This window comes from Aspergillus costaricaensis (assembly GCF_003184835.1).
Source record: "Aspergillus costaricaensis CBS 115574 unplaced genomic scaffold BO79scaffold_9, whole genome shotgun sequence".
Taxonomy (NCBI): Eukaryota; Fungi; Ascomycota; class Eurotiomycetes; order Eurotiales; family Aspergillaceae; genus Aspergillus; species Aspergillus costaricensis.
In genome coordinates this window covers 626,283-644,537 of record NW_020291809.1, presented here as the reverse complement: position 1 = coordinate 644,537, position 18,255 = coordinate 626,283, and the positions used below count along the sequence as shown (strand labels likewise).

Below are 18,255 nucleotides of genomic sequence, written 5' to 3'. Positions count from 1 at the left end.
TCATCGCTTCTGAAGCGGAGGGTCTAAGCGGTGAAAAGTAATTGATGGATTAAGTTTATATCAGGAACTTTGAGGGGTCAAACACTATACTCCAACCACCTGACCCATCGCCTATGACGCCAGGCTAACAATCTGCTATTTCTCCGCCGGCATCCAATGCACCGAAATTGGCTCATGCTTGCTCCGGATTCTTTCTCCCCTAGACCACAACTGGAACGTGAGGTCTGCGGGTCCAACAACCACCCTCACCTCAAAAGATGTTCGCCAGAATGCAGGCTTAGAGCTGTACCAATGGCGATTCTTCAACTTTCTATCCACGTTGTCGGTTGCGATGTCGAGGTTGCAAACTGTTTGCCACCCTTCATGGCATAGGCTGCGTGGGAGCCTCGCCGGTAACTCGGTCGACATGACAATCTCAACGTTATGGATTACGGCTTCCAAACCGACGTCGGTCCTCAGATGAAACTCTTTTGTTACCCCGGTAGGTGGAATTGGACGCCCCTAATTGCGGTTATGGTGTAAGCTTCGCAAAGTGAGGGGTGAGGGCATCCGAACCTTGACAACGAGCCAGTCAATCTGATCAAGGGCATACAGACGTTTATCGCGAACGTCCATCTGGACTCGCTCTCCAACGTGAATGTCGCGGTTGTAAACCTTGTGACATATAATGCCGTAGCTCACTGGTGCGCATCGGAAGCCGAATGTCAGGATGCCGCGCTTGAGCTGTTGAATGCGGTCCATAACTAAGCCGTGGACAACAACTAGTTGCCTGGAAATTGTAGTTCGTAAGTATTATGACGAGGTATTAGCGAAGATAAGAAGTCAACGTACGGTTCATCAGCCATGAGCACTTGCATCCCTCCAGTTTGAGTAGCCTTGTTACAGCTATTGTATCTCTCCTGGAGGCGTTGTCTCACATACGGGGAGCTACCCAGCCCGCCGGATAGCACCAGGTATTTCTGTAAACGAGTTAGCTTGGATGCGTCAAATGCGTACTACATTGCCAAGCGTACAATGTCGTCGTTAGAGCCTTGGGCTTGCAGTTGCTGGATATGTGCGTCTATAAGCTGGAATATACCTTCTACCTTCGAGTCGAAGCTTTTTTGAATGTCTTCCCTATCCGGTATCAGTATTCACTATAATGAGAACTTGACGTAAGATCTCACCATGCAATCTGCATCTGTCCATTGAATATCCCCACCTCCGGGAAGTCAAGGTTGGGGTCTAATCCCGGCACATCCAGCTTGAGCCAAGGCGTGACCGTGGCTTCGGTGCCGAAAGCACATTTGTATCGCTGAAATCGTCCGAATGTCATTCTCCACGCCGTCGTATTTGGTGATGATTTCAAGTGCTGCTGGATAACTTCAAGTCGCTTGCACATAAGACGATGTATTTCTCTGTCAATGAATACCGAACCGATAGGGTGTCCTGGCAAGTTGTTAACTAAGGACGATATGAGAACAACCTAGATAGCTAGCTACCTTCGACATGCCCAAGCTGTGCCAGCTGCGTAGGCTCGCCCTGCGCTGATAGAAGCTTGAGGACATTTACATCCTACGATCAATGTTGGTTACAACATTCTACGGGTGAGGGTGCGGTCAAGGGGCAAGTTACTGTCGTTCCTCCACCCGAGTCGCAAACCAAGATTGTATCATCTCTCTGTACTGAGTGTTAGTTAAGTGCCCTACACTTGGTTCTTGGTATGGAAATGGTGACCTACTCCGTAATGCTCGTTCCCTGCATAAACAGCTGCGGCCTCTGCTTCCGTAAGGCCGATGCAAGCACGGTGATTGGGATTTCGTGCGTCAATCACCTGCATTAACAGTCTCCGAATTTCTTCTACCATGCGCACATCCTTCCACGTAGTCGGAACACTGAAAATAAACTCGACACGTTGCATGACAAACTGTGGAATAGTGGTCTCAAAGTAGGACACCACATGCCGATAGATGCACTGAATATAGTCCTGGAACCATTTCTGGGCCTCTGTCAGGCTTGGGCCCCCATCTCGCGCATACTGAGGCGCGAGATGAAGCTTGAAGAACTCTTTGGTCTCTGCTTCGGAATTATCGATGTCACATTGGAACCCCCAGTGGCTGACTGACTTGGAGTCAGAGCTATAGGTAATACAGGTAGGGACCTTATTGGCCAGCTCGCCAGGTAGCTTGCCCGGCCATCGCTGGATGGTTTTGGGAGGTGGCCATTCTGGTCCGTATGAGTATGCGACACCTGATCAGCAGTAAGTTTTTAGGTCAAGAAACTCACGTCGAATAGCCTACAGCTTTTCTACGTACCTGTGTGTGTCATTCCAAAGTCGACACCCACTACGATGTTGGGATGCCATTCCTCACTGTGCAGTGCGCTTTTTGTTGGTGGACCAAGGGCTTCTTTGTCGCTCATGTTGTAATGCTGGGAAGCGGAAGTGTTGACGGAGGCGCGTGCGAGACAGAAGCTGGCTCTCGAAGCCCCTCAACTGGAACCCCTGTCCGACTCTAGTGAATGCAACTAATTTGTCCCCCACTCCACTTAGACAAGGCTGCGAGAAGCGCGTCCTCTTGATCCTGGAAAGTTTGGTACCGGGGTGCATAGCGCAAAATTTAGCGTCAGTTTTTATCGCCGTCTTTTTCCCTCATTAAATGTATTACATTATGAAATTCGTAATAATTATACAGTAAAAATAGTAGCCATTTAGTGTGATTTAAAGAATCTTCTCAACAATCTAGGTTAGACACATGAGAAATTTTTTTCCGAGCTTAGATGGCGATGTTCTGCGGCATTGCTACCTCAAAATCGTTTTTGCCCGATAGCCGCTAACAACCCATAGTCTGTATACCCCTGTCTGCAATGCCCAGTTGAATTAGTTCGCCTGGGGCGGAGAAGTGCATTAATAAAACGGGCTTTGGAGTACTGTTCAGGTCTTTGAATTTTTACTCCCATTTTGTTATTTTGTCATCCGACCTCTCCCACAATGGAAGCCTTGATTCAAGCTCGCCAAGAGCAATATGGTTCTACATCGGTGCCCTTGTATGGCACTACGACAAGCGCAACATCCCCAACTCTGACTACACCGAGCTCTTCTTCAGCAGTATCCCCTAAAACCACGTCGGCAAGTGTGATACGTTCCTCCTCATCTAGCACCCCTACCACCACTGCTTCCAGCCTGCCATCGCACAGTAACGGAGTCAGCAAAGGCGCTCTGGCAGGCGCAATCGTTGGATCGATTGCCGGGACTGCTCTTCTTGCCATAATTGGGGCTGCACTCTTCTTTCGAAGAAAGAAAGGCACATCTCATTCTAGCAGCTCTGGTGACTCCGATCGGGGTGGCGTGGAGTTGGTGAAACCGCGAGCCAGAGTTCAAGCCCTATCGAGTCACTCTCCCCTTTCTCCGACAGGCGGCCGAAATTCGCTCCTCGATTTGATCCCTTTTATTCCCCAGCCGGCCGACGACCAAACTGTCAGCACGCGCATACAGACTCTCTTCGACCACATCGGTCTGCATATCGACAACTACTACGTGCCTGCAAGACATGAAACCGTATCACCAAGCCCGGAGGAAGCTATTCGCATAGAAAGCTATGCTTCTACTTCGATTACCGGATCCTTGATCACCGCTTTAGCTAGCCGTCGCGCCCGTCGACCTGTCCTCAATCATGTCTTGGCTCGAACCATCTTACAAGCAATTCAACCTAGAGGGTCTCTGTATCCTCCGTTCATGGAGTCTCATGGGGTTGAACCTCTCTCAGCCTCGACGTCGACTCGTGACATGTTCGCGTGGCGCATGCTGACAGCTCGTCTCCATCCGGAGTACGTGGACCTGTCTTCGGCAGCTGCACAAAATAATATCACTGCTCTAGCAGTCAATTTCTCAGAAGCTTTTGCAATATACCAAAATCCCGAACTCTCTGATGGAGATCGCAGGCGCCATTTGGCAAGTGTTGTGAGGGAGGCTGCTCAGCTGAGTGTGTGGCTGTTTACCCAGCCGTGCTCGTTCCAGTTTGTCTGGTCTGCTCCATCTCCTGGCTCTATTGTTGTTCTGCCAGCCGTCATAAAGACCAGTGATGAACGGGGAGACATACTACCGGCTCCCCAGAAGATGGTGGAGGAGACGATTTCACAGATATGATTTCCTCAACCAAGTTCGAGATATAATGAGTCGTAATAGCTTCATGACCATGAATGCCCCCTTGATACTCCAATATCGCAAGTAACGACCGTCTAAATATTATTTCCCTTTGCCTGCCTCCAGCGTAATAAATCCCGCATCTCATTCTTAACATCTAACCCCAACCCTCCTCCTTTCATAACGTTCACTCCCGAACTCGCCTCACCACCAGTACAAGCGCCAGCGCCAATACCAACCGCCTCACCCTCCCCAGGCAACTCCTGTACCTCCACCTCCTCTATACCCAATACCTCCCCGCCTCCTCTCCCTACTACCCCTTTCCCTCCATCATCGCAACCCACCCCCATCAACCTCTCCAAAACTACCATCAAGCTCGAATAACAAACCATCAACCTGCTCCTCTGCACCTTCGCCCTCTGTCCATCCCTACACACCCACCTCAACTGCGTCCCCAAACCCATTGACATCCGCTTACTCCTCCCCTTGACATTATGATGACTAGTGGGCTGATTCCTCACTCCCCACTCCACGCGCACCGGCTCAACCAGCACCGCTAACGCATGCACCGCGTCTGCCGTATCTGCAATCGTAGACTCAATCCATTGTCTTTCTGAATCGTCAACAAACGCTGCCTTTTGGGCGTAGAGGTGCGAGGCGCGGTGGAGCTGCGTGCGGATGTGCGTGAGGGTCTGGAGTAGTTCGGTTGATTCGTGGTGCGCGGAGGGGAAGAGGAGGGGTGGTGATGGTGGTAGTTGTAGGTTCGGGTGGGAGTTTGGGTGTGGAGGGTTGGTTGTGAGGGAGGCTTGATCTGATAGTGAGGTGTTGGGTGATGTCGAGGTGGAGGTTGATGTAGTGGACATGGGCATGATTATGGAAGTGGATATGGAGAGGGTAAATTTGTTGAATACTGTAGAAAGCGTTCGGGGGGATCAGAAGAAGGAGGAGGTGATGGTGGCCCGGGTGCTCGGGGGTGGTTTCCGTGTATAGGGCCCGTTGTTAGGGATGGTGTTGGGTGTGTGGATAGGTAAATAGATTGGTGCGGAGCGTACGGATGTATGCATCTAGGGTCTTTAGCTGCATGTGTATTTTTGCTGAAATGCGGAATACCCTATACACCACGGCGCTGAGTATGGTCTTTGTTAGCGCAGGAATGATTGCGTGCATTTTACCAATAGGAAGCGGGGCCCTCATGCATCCTGACTGCGCCGCAATTTGAACCACTGGCCAAGAAGGCTGGACAGATAAGCACCCGACAAGGTTTCTTAGCATAGGTACACCCGTTCCTCTATCCGATTTGTTGATTATGTGCATTGGTGGGGTCCCGTGCTAGGACGAAGGATCCGCTAAGTAATCGCGTTATAATTGCTATTGCGGTTTTAGGCCAGTGCTATTACTTACTTTGGCGTAGCTCAGCCTCGCCCCGAGACGGTTGAGCGGTCTCGCCCGCAAGTATGTCTTTGCTCGGTGTTGGATTTGATTGCATGACTCATGATTAAGCTGATGCCATTGATTCTTTTCCCGGATAAGTGTACCTGGTTGGTATGCTACATCGCAATATGATCTGCATGATAGGTCGAAGAATAATTTCGTTAGATACAAGAAAAGTAGACAGGTGCTCGTATACAGAACCAGGCACAGAATATTCGATGAAATTCGGCAAGCCATGCTATATCTTCCAGCTTCCATCCACCACATTCAACACCTTTACTATCTAAAGACTCTTACAGAGCAAGAGCAAAGCCGAGAGCTCCAGCAGCACCAGCGAGGCTCATAGCAAGGCCTCCGGTGACGTCAGGTGCACCCCCAGTTGACACAGAAGAACTCTCTGAGGCGGTCGATGCAGCAGTAGATTCGGACGTACTTGTCCCCGTCGATGACGATGAAGCCGAGGAGATAGAGAACGATAATGGCGTCGATGTTAGACAATTCCAGGAAAGGCTAATAGCATTTCCACTGGAATCTGGCGTCGCGGTTTTGGTAACAGCCGTGGTAACTGGAGATCCGGTGACAGTTTCCCAAGTGGTTACAGTCTTAACGACGGGCGTAGCCTGATGTGTAAGGTCGCCGAGTGTGGCTAACACTGTCACTGAGAAGAGGACAAGTAGTCTGAAAAACGTGTAGAAGGTATTGAGATGCCTTCGGTGGGTAGTATGACTGGTTTTGCATAAGATTGGGTGATGAAGTTACCATGTTAGTAGAAGGGGCTCGGCTTTATGTACTCTAGTTTGTTGGAACCTAATCAGGATTGAGTTCAGGGTGAATCTTATGTGAGAGTAGAATGATACGACAGCATTGCAATATGTTTGAGTACGTTAAGAAACGTCTCTCTCTTGGGGGTCCGTGAGCTCCTGCGCCACCGCCCCATAATCGTCACATGGCAACTAAGCTATTAGCCCACGAATGAACAAGCATTGACGCGGAGGCTTAGCATCTGGGGAGAAAACATGGTATCTCAGAGAGACCGTCTGGAAAGCATGCTAGGATCCTACGAGAAAATAGACGCATTTGGTACTCCGTACTCTTTTAAGGCTGTGTGTTCCCACGAACTTGATTCTTGCCTCCACCGGTCATATAGTAAAGAAAAGCAACTGCCCTTTTCGTCTGTCATGATTTCTATTCTTGGCTTACTCTTATAACCTTCAGTGCTATTCTGATGGGCTTTCAGGGCAAGGCATTGGCGCTGACACCATCGGTCTAAGTATCATGCGAAACATGTATCCCGACATACTGCCTTCATGGGAGTCGCATCTACATCCATGTACCAATCAAATTACAGCTTCGTCGACTTGAAGAATTTAGACTAAATTGAAGCTGTGTAATTTGAGTTACCGAGCGCTAATGATGTCGGTCAAGGAATTGATGCATGTAGCTATCTGTATGGTGGAGCAGAAGCCGCAGCGAGTCCTTGTCATCGTATCCAACGGAAGTATATTGGGAATAATATTGGTCTTCTTCAGAGGGGATATCCCCAATAGCTGTCGAGGTATTAGAAACATTAATTTTTTTGTAGGGTTCATACCCCCACACACCTGAACTGAACCTGCTGGCTAAGCAGAAGGGGGAAACTCGCGTATTCCTTATATTCGATATCGCCAATGCTTCATATGATACTCACCTAGGTCATCTACCCGATCACAACTAGCCTCCTGTCACCGTGGTTCGTCTGAGTGAAAGAGGTGCAGACGTATGCGCCAAGCCTACCTGTGCGAAATAAAGTGAATGGTGATGCCGCCCGAGCTCACAATGACCACGGTGTAGACAGCTTTCTGTCTTTCATCACTGATTATACATATAGGCCATCCTTGGATTCTAATCCACCTTGTTTCAGCGTTAACGATACCGCGCCAGTTCTAAGATGTCTTTGGACAAGTCATGAACTAGGAAGGACCTCGGTCAACGTTGCGGCGGAGTTAACGGGTAGATAGCTCAGTCCCCACAAGCGGTTCCCGAATTGTGGATTAACCCGGATCAAACTATGGTCTAAGCCAATGGTTGGTATACTTTGTAGACTTCCCCACCCCGCCGGCAAGAGCATGATTGTGCGGAGAAAGGAAAGAGCGTAGATACGTGCAGAGCACGCCATGCCCTCGTTGGGCTTCGAGATCCAGCTGGTAAAATCAGGCACCAACCTGACCAGAATATACCCTGTAGGGCAGGCGAACAGCTTGGGGGTGCCGATCCGGACAATCAGTTTTTCCGCCAGGCCGTACTGCTTTTAAACTACCGAAGGGGTTCAAGTCTCCCACTCTCGTCTCCAACTCTCACCACTAATGTGGATTGAGAGAGTTTAAAGCCCTCGCGTTCTCCCGAAAATTTATATATCTTTTTGTCTTCAGAATTTGTGACGTGTGATAATGTCCGAGGACCCTGTTGATTACAAAGCGCTATTTCTACAGGCCGAAGAGGCGAGAAAGCAGGCCGAAGAGGATAGGGAGCGGGAGGAGTCTCTGAGGAAGCACGAGCAGGAGCAAACCCGTCGGACTACTTTCCGAGAGTTCATTCAATATTGTCACGCCCTTCGTTCGCTCCCCTTGAGAGCCGGACATCCCGCCGAGTCAACTACTGGCGAGATCCCGCAGCCCACTGGCAAATATTGCCCACTGCGACTAGAGCCCTGGACAGACTGCGATGCTAGGCAACAGGAGATCTACAATGCTGTCTGCCATTACCTCCTACCCCTAGGTCGAGACCCTCCCCGGTTATTCAGTTCCCGACACGCACTCGAGGAAGACAACCGGCGTTTCAGCAATCGGCCTATCACGAGTGAAAAGGACCTGGAGTATCATGAGCGATCCGCCGTGGAAAGTCAGGTCCAAGATATCATCGCTGCGCTAAGCAAGATACCGGCCGCTCGAGACGAGTTTGGGCTAGGAGACGGGTTGCTGTTCGATAGTCATACTAATGGTCTAGATGAGATCATGCCAGAGGAGCATCATGCTGGTTCCTCACCTTACAATGGAAACTCCCGCCCTGACCAGTATTGCATCCACCGTGTTCACGGAAATACAAAGGCAATATTGACTACTGTCGAGTATAAACCGCCTCATAAACTGTCCATTGAAAATCTCAGGGCTGGGCTACGGCCAATGAACTTCTATGAGGAGATTGTTGAAACGGAAACAATTCCTGTTAGTGGGCCTGAGAAGCTGTCATTCAACGCTGCCCGTCTCGCAGGATCGGCAATTGTGCAGGAGTATCATGTGATGATACAGGAAGGACTCGAGTATTCCTATCTGACGACAGGTCTTGGGATCGTGCTGCTCAGGATACCCGACGATTGCGGTATCCTGTACTATCGTCTGTGCGAGCCGAATCTGGATGTAGGTGCTGGTGGAGACGGGCAAGTGCCTTGGACGGCAATCGGGAGAGTTCTTTGTCTTTGTCTAATGAGTTTTCGTTCACATTGTCGGGATCAGGTATGGCGAAATGCTGCTCGGGCGAGGCTGCCAAAATGGGAGACCGGCTTCAGCCACGAGCGAGCTCAGATCCCAACGAACGAGTTACGAATGAAGCCTCCTGGGTCAGACTATATCAGCCTGGATGGCACCAGTTCCGAGGTGACCCCTTCTGAATACCAGCCATCGTCCCCTATTGAGTCCCCTGTCTCCCAGGGTCGCCGCGTACCGACCCGCGCCTTCACTAGCTGTGCGCCCACAGGTGATGCTTATCGACGAGAAGATTCCCCGGGCTCTGACAGCGATCCTACAGCGGCAACACAACGGAAGCGAGGCTTTAGCCAAATCGCGTCCTCGCCGCCCACGCAACGATCGGCGCCGACTACGCCGCAGAAGTCTTCTCAATATCGTGCCGGTCAGCGCCGTCCACATGATCATGACTTTTGTACACAAAAGTGCCTCTTGAGCCTACAACGAGACGCAGCGTTAGACACAAGTTGCCCCAATGTAGAACTTCACCGGGCTGGACAAGATATCGACCATCATCCGATCCGGGCAGCTAAATTAGTACAGATGATCAAGCAGCAGCTGGACAAGAATTTGGATGAACTATGCACCCCGATAGGACAACGTGGGTCCTACGGAGCACCGTTCAAGATAACCTCCGCCGAATATGGTTATACAGTGGTGGGAAAGGGCACCACATCACGGCGATGGCCAGTTGTCTCGCGCGAAGCGGAGATATATCAGATCTTGCAAAGTGTGCAAGGCTCCGCGGTGCCCGTCTTCCTGGGGCCCATTGATCTAGATATGGTATATTTCCTTCACGGTGCTGGCGAGATCCGCCACATGCTTCTGATGGGTTGGGGTGGCGAGAATGTGCGCCGCCTTATGGAGAACAATCCAACCATTCAGCGTGCCATCTCACGGTCGGAAAGGAAAATTCTCTCATTGGGCGTCGTACATGACGATCTTCGGCTTGAAAATATTCTCTGGAATGAGGAGCTACAGCGAGCGTTGATCATAGACTTTCACCGCTGTCACCTAAACAACCGACTGATACGTCCCAAGTCCCGGTCCGTGAAAAGAATATCGAATGGCGCCGAGGACCAAATCAGCAAACGTGCGCGCCCAATATAAAGTCAGATGTTAGCCTACATCTGAGTAGAGGCATCTGAATTATCTGGATCTTCAGGGCCTGCCTTCCTGCGTAGGCCGTGAATTCATCGTAAATCAGCGCTCGCCATCCCATGTATGGCGCTTCTGAGAAATAACAACGCTATCTAGGAGCATCTGCTCTACTTTCGATGCGGGGGATCCTGCATATCGTTTGTGGCATTCCTTGCGTGAGGCTTTGATCGCGGCACTACTTTGCTGCATAATACATGATTGCGCAATATCTAACTTCCCTAGAATCGAGGCCAATGCCCTCCTGGGGAATTAGCTGCAACATGTCAAGCCACCGGCTCCTTATACCCTGATTTAGCCACTCGACAGTAGGGATGTTTCCGTAATGAAGGAGCAGGCGGATTAAGTCAGGTGTTGTGTGGCAGGCAGCCGAGGGTATTGCATCCCGGGGAAATACCGCTCCGCGTTCTAGCAGCAGCCGAGCGTTCATGACCATGATCAGGCGCCGTCGTTCCGCGCGATGATCGAGCAGGTTGCGCTACGTAGGGTATACACGGGATTATAAGGAATGCTCGTGTCTGCCTCAATTCTCCAGTAGAAGTTGGAGCAGCGTCAAGTGGCCTGTATTGACCGCGTACATGACTAACCGACCAGCCTCCATACAGGCGACCTTGAATACTCGTGCCATGATCAGACTGAACTCGAACAGTACTTGACTGTCCCGATACTAGAGCATCCGTAATATCAGGCTGAAATCATGTTCGGGAAGCCCCACCATGGTGCTCCAGTCCGTCTATTTCAGCCCCGTGGTCCAGCAACATCCGCACCAATGTGTCATGACCGATGGTAGCTGCGGCGTTAAGTAGCATTTGTAATGAAACATGACTTTATAGGGACTTTTCCCGTGCTGCAGGAAGGGATCACTGCATGAGAGGTTCACGTCGGCACCGTAGTGGAGGAAGTTTTGTGTTCTCTGGAGGCAATGGCTCGCATAACACTTGTTGGCCAACTATGTGCGAAGTCTCGAGACTCATCGGGCTATTGGTAGTAACAGAAAAGGAGTATCCCCCAGATATGGTGGTTTGGCTCACCTGCAGTAGATTGGAGAGATGTCCAGCTGCGAGAGGTTCAGCCACCTATTGGGTAACGCCAACAGTGACAAGGTGTATACACAACACGGTGGGACGTTGAAAGTGTAAGAAGTAATGACTTATATAGAGCTCGACAGTGAAGGAGATCTTACATGCCGACAGCTCCGCTGGTTGCCTGGACTAGCTGAAGGTGGTTATTAAAGCCTCGTAGCCGTTAGTAACTGGCTTAGTGACGGCTCATTAGGTGGACAATATATATAGATTCAAGGTCTAGCGTCATAATCAACTGCGGACCTTGAAAGGAATGTCGAAACAGTCACTGTCGTCAGTCAGTCAGGCACCATCTATTCCTTTGCCTCTGCCTGATGATATCCTGTTGCATAAAGCGTCAGCTTGATACCTCAAGGTAATTATAATAACACCTCGGGTACCATCTCGGGGCCTCAGGCAGGATCTGAGCATAGTATAATAGCAGTAGGATTCCTGCATCTACTAAAACAAGTCTTTACCTTCCAGGGTGGGCGGGGTGCAGAAAGAGGGCAGCTGCGGATAGTCGGAGGCTGTGGCATAAGCATAGGCTGGTGTGGGGGTAGAGTCTTCCTGTATAGTAGCCTTAACCTAGTACTGTTCCACTCATATATTTTTGGATTTCCGATAGGTTTAGACACAACGCCTATTACTGGCCGCGGCTCTGCTCGCCGAGTAATACAAAATCCAATAAGTTCATTCCGTTGACGTCTAGCTGCTTGATTGAGTAGTTTGGCTCCGCAACACTCCTTTGCCATCGAGTCTTTCGGTCAGATAAGAAGGATTGAGCCGGAGGGGGTTGGCTTTGATGCTGAGAACTGACTCTGGTAGTTTGCGAGCGACCCAGTAGTAATTATCCTGTCTCAATATAAGTGATATTCGTTGTTGGGAGAACTGTGACTGAGCTGGAGTGCCAACACAGGCAATTATTCGTGGGCCTACTAGAAGACACGCGCTCGGGTCGGTTGTTGACAGGCTCCACTTAGTGTATGTATGTTTGATTCATTCCCAGCCCCAGATCCCCATAGCTAGGTCAGCATGAAGAGGCCTCCAGCTCGCTAGCTCTGTACTTATGACTCCTATGAAAGATTTATGAAAGTGCCACGGAGAAAATGAGTTTCCATCCGTCCACAGTGGGTTTGGGGCTTGATTGTTGCTGGAGGAGCCGACGTGACTGTTAGATTAGGCCGTGGGTATTTTGCCCTTTGAGGGGCTTAGCTCATCAAACGAAGCTATGCCGGCTTCTAAATTCTTTCAATCATTGATTTCTCCCTGAGTGCATGCAGCTTACTTTCTAACGCTCCGAGGAGATGTCCAGGCAAGCGATGATGCTGCAGCTTCACACCTCATCATCGGGGTTGGATTGACATTCCCGAGTAGGAAGCATGCAGATAACGATAGGGTGAGAAATGGCAACGTCTCAGGAATAACAACTGCCTACGTGGACGGTGTCAAAGCACGTTAATACCCAGTACCATTTTATTCCGTCGAGTCCGATAAGCAATTTGTTCATACATGCAGCTGTTGATCCTACCCACGATGGTTACCATCAGCTAGCGTAATGCTGGTCCTAAGTAACCCGAAGTGCTTAAAGGCGTGTAGAGGTCTGTGCAACTATATCAGCTCGGTTGAAGCGACATAGTCTGATATGCAACTTGCCGTAAATGGAGTTCCGGCGCTCTTACAGACAATTCCGCATTATGATCGACAGGAAGCTAGTAGGTGGTAGTCACTGCTGGCCGGGAAGGAAATACATAAAGAACAGTATCGGATTGGAAGACAGCAACCTCTGCGTATTATACGCATATGTGGGTACGAGTAGTATGGTGTGCTGTAGATAGTGCGTGGCATTCAACACTTGGCCTACTATGCATATTGACTCTTTCATTTGATCCATTGCAAGGCAAAAGGTTGTATCTAATCGAGCCCGCTAAGTATGTGATTTGTTTGACCCCGCACCAACATGGGTTGGTGGTTGGCTTGTTGGTTCGGGCAAACCCCCGCCGCGATACCCATTTTCTGACTCGCCAGTGCCCCATAATATTTGTGATAGGGCTGGTGGGGTTCAAACTCGACAGACCTGCTGGTTTTAGGCGGATAGCTGTACTTGACCGAAATTCATGCGCTGATTGTTGTCCTTGAGATGCATGGTCGTCTAGGTTAGTCCACCAAGCATAAGGAGGATTGTCAAAACCATCTTTAGTATTGTCAGTAAGATGGATACTCAGGCAGCCACAATACGGTATAGCGACTTTTCAGTAATTGGGTGCCTCGTGTCGACGTCTGCTATGAGCCATTTCCTTGCGAAGGCCCATGCATGCGTGTTGACGACAGCATCAGCAAGTTGTTCCAGATGTGGTATGGTCGGGAAAATTCAAAATGTTGCAGGTACGTACCTGTAAATCAGCTCCTCTCGCTACCTAAGCAAGTATTGAATTGGTGAAGTTCGCTATTTATAAGACTTGCCTCTGATCAGCGAGTTGATTTCTCTTTCAGTTCCCCAAACACATCGAATTCAGGACTGACTTCTCACCACAAGAACACGTACGCTATGTCTCCATTCCGGCTCCGCAAAAACATTGCCGCTCTCGAGGAAAAAGAGCGTGACGATCTGGTACTTGCATTCCATTTACTTCAGAAAGAGGGTCCAGGAACGGCAGAGTCTCCAAATGAGGATTCCTTTTATACCATCGCAGGTTATCATGGCCAGCCCTTCAGGGGTGCTGGCTATGGAAATCGAGATTGGTGGGGAGGATACTGTCATCATGGCAATGTGCTTTTTCCTACCTGGCATCGTGCGTATGTCCTTCGCTTGGAGGACGCCCTCCGCAAAGTTGCAAAGATGCCGAATCTAGCTCTGCCATACTGGGATGAGTTTGCCGACTCATTGGTGCCGAAAATCTTCACACAAAGAAAATACACTTTACCCAATGTGGGCGAGATTGACAATCCCCTATATTCATACAAACTGTCCCAAGGATTCTTCGACAACCTCGGTCGAATTGCATCCGACAAATCCGGCACCACGACCAGAAGGGTTGATTACAGCAAGCCCAAAAAGTATGAAACAGTTCGATGTCCTTACTCGGGACTTGTTGGGAAAGATGACAAGGACGCTACAGAGAATTACAACGCCACCATCAGTGAGGCTGATGCTACCAAGAGGCTGAATGAAAATGTGTTCTACTGGCTAAGAAGTCCCGCTACGAATAGAGTCCCAGGCATGCGTCAGCTTTACATCAATGCTGCCTGGAAGGCTCCCAACTACACCGTGTTTTCCAACACCACATCAGCTGCTAAGTGGAACGATGATCTATTTGGTCGTGAACATGAATGGATGGATGACTTTGTGGTTTCCGTGGAGCGGCCACACAATGGAGTTCATCTGGCAGTTGGTGGATATGACATGCCTGACAAGGATGCTCACCGAACAACTCCCTCCCAAGCAAACGGGGACATGGGCGAGAATGACACGGCGGCGTTCGATCCGATCTTCTTTTTTCATCACTGCTTTATTGACATGGTCTTTTGGCTCTGGCAGTTCCATCATGAGGCCACAGAGAAGTTTGATATTATTCCGTTTTACCCCGGAACCAGTCCGATTGATAGTCAAGGTCCAACTCCGGGTATGAGTGCTGATTCCCAGCTCAACATGGAAACCCCGTTAACCCCTTTTCGCTACACTTCAAAGGTAACTGTTAACCACAAGGCCAAGAACGATATCTCATATATCCGCTAACCATGAATACCTCTAGCATGTTGTGAACATTGAGAAGCTCGGATACACGTACGATTGCGATCAATACCGTAATAAGACCCCTCCACCACCTATTGATGTCCTGCCGGTACCAGCACCGCCAGTCAGAGCTTTAGCGCCATCCACGTCACGCTCAGCTGTACGGGTGACAGGTATCAGCCGGAGCCAAAGACTGGGCTCTTTTGTTGTGGCTATTTGGGCCTTCCCTTCCGACAACGAGCATGATTGGGATCAAGCTACTCTAGTTGGGCTCGAGCCGGTTTTCAGCCGGTGGCATGTGCCAAATTGTGCCAACTGCAGCAACTCTCTGACGGTAACTTTGCACGCACATCTACCACCCGGCTCATCCCCAACGGACTCAGACAAATTTACGGATGGAGGCCAGAGAGAATGGAAACTGAAGATTATTGTGCTGGATAACCAGCTCATAAAGGACAAGGAAGGCGTGCCCCGCAAAAAAAGGTTACTCAACCCTATCACAGGTGACAGCAAAGTGGATCCAGGACCTTGGATTGAGATTAAGAAGGTTTCAGGTTGAGGTATTTTGGCTTATTTGTGACTGCGAATTGGCAAGTGGGAACCTTGGAATTTTGTCCTTTAGGGTTCTTCATCAATGGCAGCAAAATAGATAGAACCTACTCAATTCAGGATTATGTAGTCAATATTGCCCCATCAGCTCCATTCAGACTCTTCTTGTCCAAAATGATACTTTAGACTGACATTGCCACGGAGGTTGGACCTTTGTGTTTTCAGGGCTGATTACGAATTTCATGGTAACAATTGGTAAGTTAATCCCCTCATTATGTATGAAGTCCTGCATCCCAGTAGTCCGATCTATATGGCAGATGGACGTGATTGTGATTTATGCTTCAGACTCACTCCCCTTAAGGAGGGAGTATATCCACCCGGATTCTATATACCATATAACTCAGCATTGCTAGCGTATTAAGCTGTTATAATCACTGACTCGGTTGCTGTTTTACGCTGTAGTAGGACTGCATATGCGGTTAGAGGTCTCTCCATAGACTTGGATAATGGCTCTGCGTAAATGGTTTGTCATTGGAAGATGAAGGACACGCTGACTCTACACCCTTTTCTTTTGTTTTCTTTCCCCTTCTTTCCCCCTTCGCGATCATACATGCCTCGAATCGTTGGACTCTCGTCTTCTGAGCCGGAACATGCATTATTTGGCTACAAAAAATGGTGATTATAATTTACAAAAGTCGTTGGAAAGGAAGTAAAGATTTCCCCGGGGATATTTATAGCTCACAACGTGACTCAGCCGCCTACTGATCGATAAACTAAGCGCGTTTCACCCCCTTGCTCCGCAACCCGCAACCTTCCAAATGAACTTCTGTTAAAAGCCATATCGGCATGATCAGGCTTACGATGGCACCGTGGACCTGGCATCCAAGTCCGGTGACTAGAAAACTTCTGTTTCCAATATGGATCATGCATTCATCAACGTTTACCTCCCGTATGGTGTGTACGATAAATGACGACAGTCAACTCTTCAAATGCACGTCTGGTCGATGGATGTGAGTTGCTCATAGATGCCCTCTTCTCTTCCTTTTTGGTAGCTTATATGGGTAGATATAACGAGAACATCCGCCTTGCTGAGCGTCGCGGGGAATTCAACGGTGATGCATTAAGAAGCACCGCTGCTCAGTCACTACAGAGATGCGATACAGATATCCAGAGTCTGACAAAATTGGCTGAAGGAGGCTTCAACCGTGTTCTACAGATCACCATGCTTGACGATACTCAGGTTCTTGCCCGATTGCCATATCCCTCAACTGAACCAAGACAATTGGCCGTCGCTAGCGAGGTGGCGACCTTGGCTTTCCTTCGGGGTCATGGTCTTCCTGTACCCCGAGTATATGCGTACTCCACAGATGCAAAAAACCCCGTTGGCTCGGAGTATATTATCATGGAGAAGCTACCGGGACGACCACTTGGTGACCGGTGGTTTGAATTGTCTGATCGTGAACGTCTTAAGGTGCTCCTGCAGCTTGTACAGTTTGAAGCAAAGCTTCATGCGATCCAGCTCCCTGCGAGTGGAAGCATATACTACGCGAGCGATCTACCATCAGACTCACCACGCATCGCCGTTCCAGATTCGGATGTCTGTATTGGTCCTAGTGCAGCTCTTAAATGGTGGTTTGCAGAGCGTGCCTCTCTCCGTGTCGATCGCGGTCCTTGTAGGTGCTTCCTAGGCCAGCCTGTCTCAATGCTGACCATATATTAGGTGCGGACCCGATCGATGTTCTCCGAAATCCTGCGTTAAAGGAACTAGCCTGGCTGCGCACATATGGCCGCCCACGCTTCCCTTTTGAGCGTGCATATCGCGAGTCCATGGGTTACCGATTGTCCGACCCCAGTGAGCATATTGAGTCACTGGAATCCTACCTCAAGATTGCTCCTCGACTGCTCCCATCAAATGAATTCTTACGTCCGGTCCTTCGCCACCCTGATCTTCAGCCTAACAACATCTTCGTCTCAGATGACCTGGACATTGTCGGGCTAATTGACTGGCAACATGCAGCTGTCCTTCCGCTCTTCCTCGCCGCCGGGATCCCCAAGTTCTTCCAGAACTACGATGACCCTGAATCTATTCATTTCCGCCCGCCGCCTACTCCTGATTTGAGCGATCTGGACGAAGAGGAAAAGGTCGACGCTCTCTATGATTTTCGACGACGCCATACCCACTTTTTCTATTTGGCATTCACTCAGAGGTTCAATGAGCCTCACTTCCGCGCTATGGATCAGACCACGAACATGCTCACTCGGCGCATCTTCAGCCATGCGGGCGACCCCTGGGAGGGCAACAATATTCCGCTTCAAGCCGACCTTGTCTTGTTGGCCAAATCCTGGCACGAATACTCAAATGACCCGTGCCCAACATCCATCTCTACGGCCAGGTCAGATTCTATCATGCATTTGCAAAGCATGCAGGAAGAGATTGACCTCCAACTGAAACATATCCGTAATGCTATTGGTATCAGTATTGATGGATGGACCCCTTCAGAAGATTATGAAGCTGCCTGTGCCCGTGCTCGTCAGATGAAAGTTGATGGCCTCGCTTCACTGGATACAGACCACGAGCGCGAAATGACGGATCGACACTGGCCGTTTGATGACCACAATGAGGGTGAGTAGCGTGACTGTTTTCCGTGTCTAGACTTGTCTTCGAAGGGTAGAAGATGCAACATGTTGAATATGTTAAGGGTCTTG

The 18,255-nt window shown here is 49.6% G+C and overlaps 7 protein-coding genes across 7 annotated transcripts; 4 read left to right on the top strand and 3 right to left on the bottom strand.

Moving 5' to 3' along the window:
* Positions 1–134: 134 nt before the first annotated feature.
* BO79DRAFT_169939 (Hsp70 family protein) lies at positions 135–2,400 on the bottom strand (the record flags this gene model as incomplete). Its single annotated transcript, XM_025679512.1, has 9 exons — positions 135–501; positions 556–769; positions 832–959; positions 1,014–1,116; positions 1,167–1,428; positions 1,482–1,554; positions 1,615–1,655; positions 1,717–2,229; positions 2,295–2,400. The coding sequence occupies 9 exons, from the start codon at positions 2,398–2,400 to the stop codon at positions 136–138; spliced, it is 1,806 nt and encodes a 601-aa protein (XP_025541729.1).
* A 560-nt stretch (positions 2,401–2,960) lies between these two features.
* Positions 2,961–4,171, top strand: BO79DRAFT_208211 (uncharacterized protein). The gene has a single exon (XM_025682343.1). The coding sequence runs from the start codon at positions 2,969–2,971 to the stop codon at positions 4,121–4,123; it is 1,155 nt and encodes a 384-aa protein (XP_025541728.1). The 5' UTR covers positions 2,961–2,968; the 3' UTR covers positions 4,124–4,171.
* A 44-nt stretch (positions 4,172–4,215) lies between these two features.
* On the bottom strand, positions 4,216–5,096 carry BO79DRAFT_236538 (uncharacterized protein; the record flags this gene model as incomplete). The annotated part of the gene is made up of 1 exon (XM_025684595.1): positions 4,216–5,096. Exon 1 carries the CDS (start codon positions 4,987–4,989, stop codon positions 4,216–4,218), a length of 774 nt encoding a protein of 257 aa, XP_025541727.1. The 5' UTR covers positions 4,990–5,096.
* Positions 5,097–5,479: 383 nt separating this feature from the next.
* BO79DRAFT_215885 (uncharacterized protein) lies at positions 5,480–6,313 on the bottom strand (the record flags this gene model as incomplete). The annotated part of the gene is made up of 4 exons (XM_025683291.1): positions 5,480–5,488; positions 5,522–5,684; positions 5,849–6,171; positions 6,311–6,313. 4 exons carry the CDS (start codon positions 6,311–6,313, stop codon positions 5,480–5,482), a joined length of 498 nt encoding a protein of 165 aa, XP_025541726.1.
* A 1,604-nt stretch (positions 6,314–7,917) lies between these two features.
* Positions 7,918–10,356, top strand: BO79DRAFT_82035 (uncharacterized protein). The gene has a single exon (XM_025689787.1). It carries the CDS (start codon positions 7,978–7,980, stop codon positions 10,156–10,158), a length of 2,181 nt encoding a protein of 726 aa, XP_025541725.1. The 5' UTR covers positions 7,918–7,977; the 3' UTR covers positions 10,159–10,356.
* A 3,459-nt stretch (positions 10,357–13,815) lies between these two features.
* tyr1 (tyrosinase) lies at positions 13,816–15,559 on the top strand (the record flags this gene model as incomplete). The annotated part of the gene is made up of 2 exons (XM_025688126.1): positions 13,816–14,955; positions 15,038–15,559. The coding sequence occupies 2 exons, from the start codon at positions 13,816–13,818 to the stop codon at positions 15,557–15,559; spliced, it is 1,662 nt and encodes a 553-aa protein (XP_025541724.1).
* Positions 15,560–16,500: 941 nt separating this feature from the next.
* Positions 16,501–18,180, top strand: BO79DRAFT_191674 (phosphotransferase family protein; the record flags this gene model as incomplete). Its single annotated transcript, XM_025680845.1, has 4 exons — positions 16,501–16,559; positions 16,615–17,222; positions 17,270–17,473; positions 17,525–18,180. The coding sequence occupies 4 exons, from the start codon at positions 16,501–16,503 to the stop codon at positions 18,178–18,180; spliced, it is 1,527 nt and encodes a 508-aa protein (XP_025541723.1).
* Positions 18,181–18,255: the final 75 nt, after the last annotated feature.

What these genes read in the sequence shown, in the direction of transcription:
- BO79DRAFT_208211 (XM_025682343.1), top strand. Translation starts at nt 2,969, where the DNA reads ATGGAAGCCTTGATTCAAGCTCGCCAAGAGCAATATGGTTCTACATCG.
- BO79DRAFT_82035 (XM_025689787.1), top strand. Translation starts at nt 7,978, where the DNA reads ATGTCCGAGGACCCTGTTGATTACAAAGCGCTATTTCTACAGGCCGAA.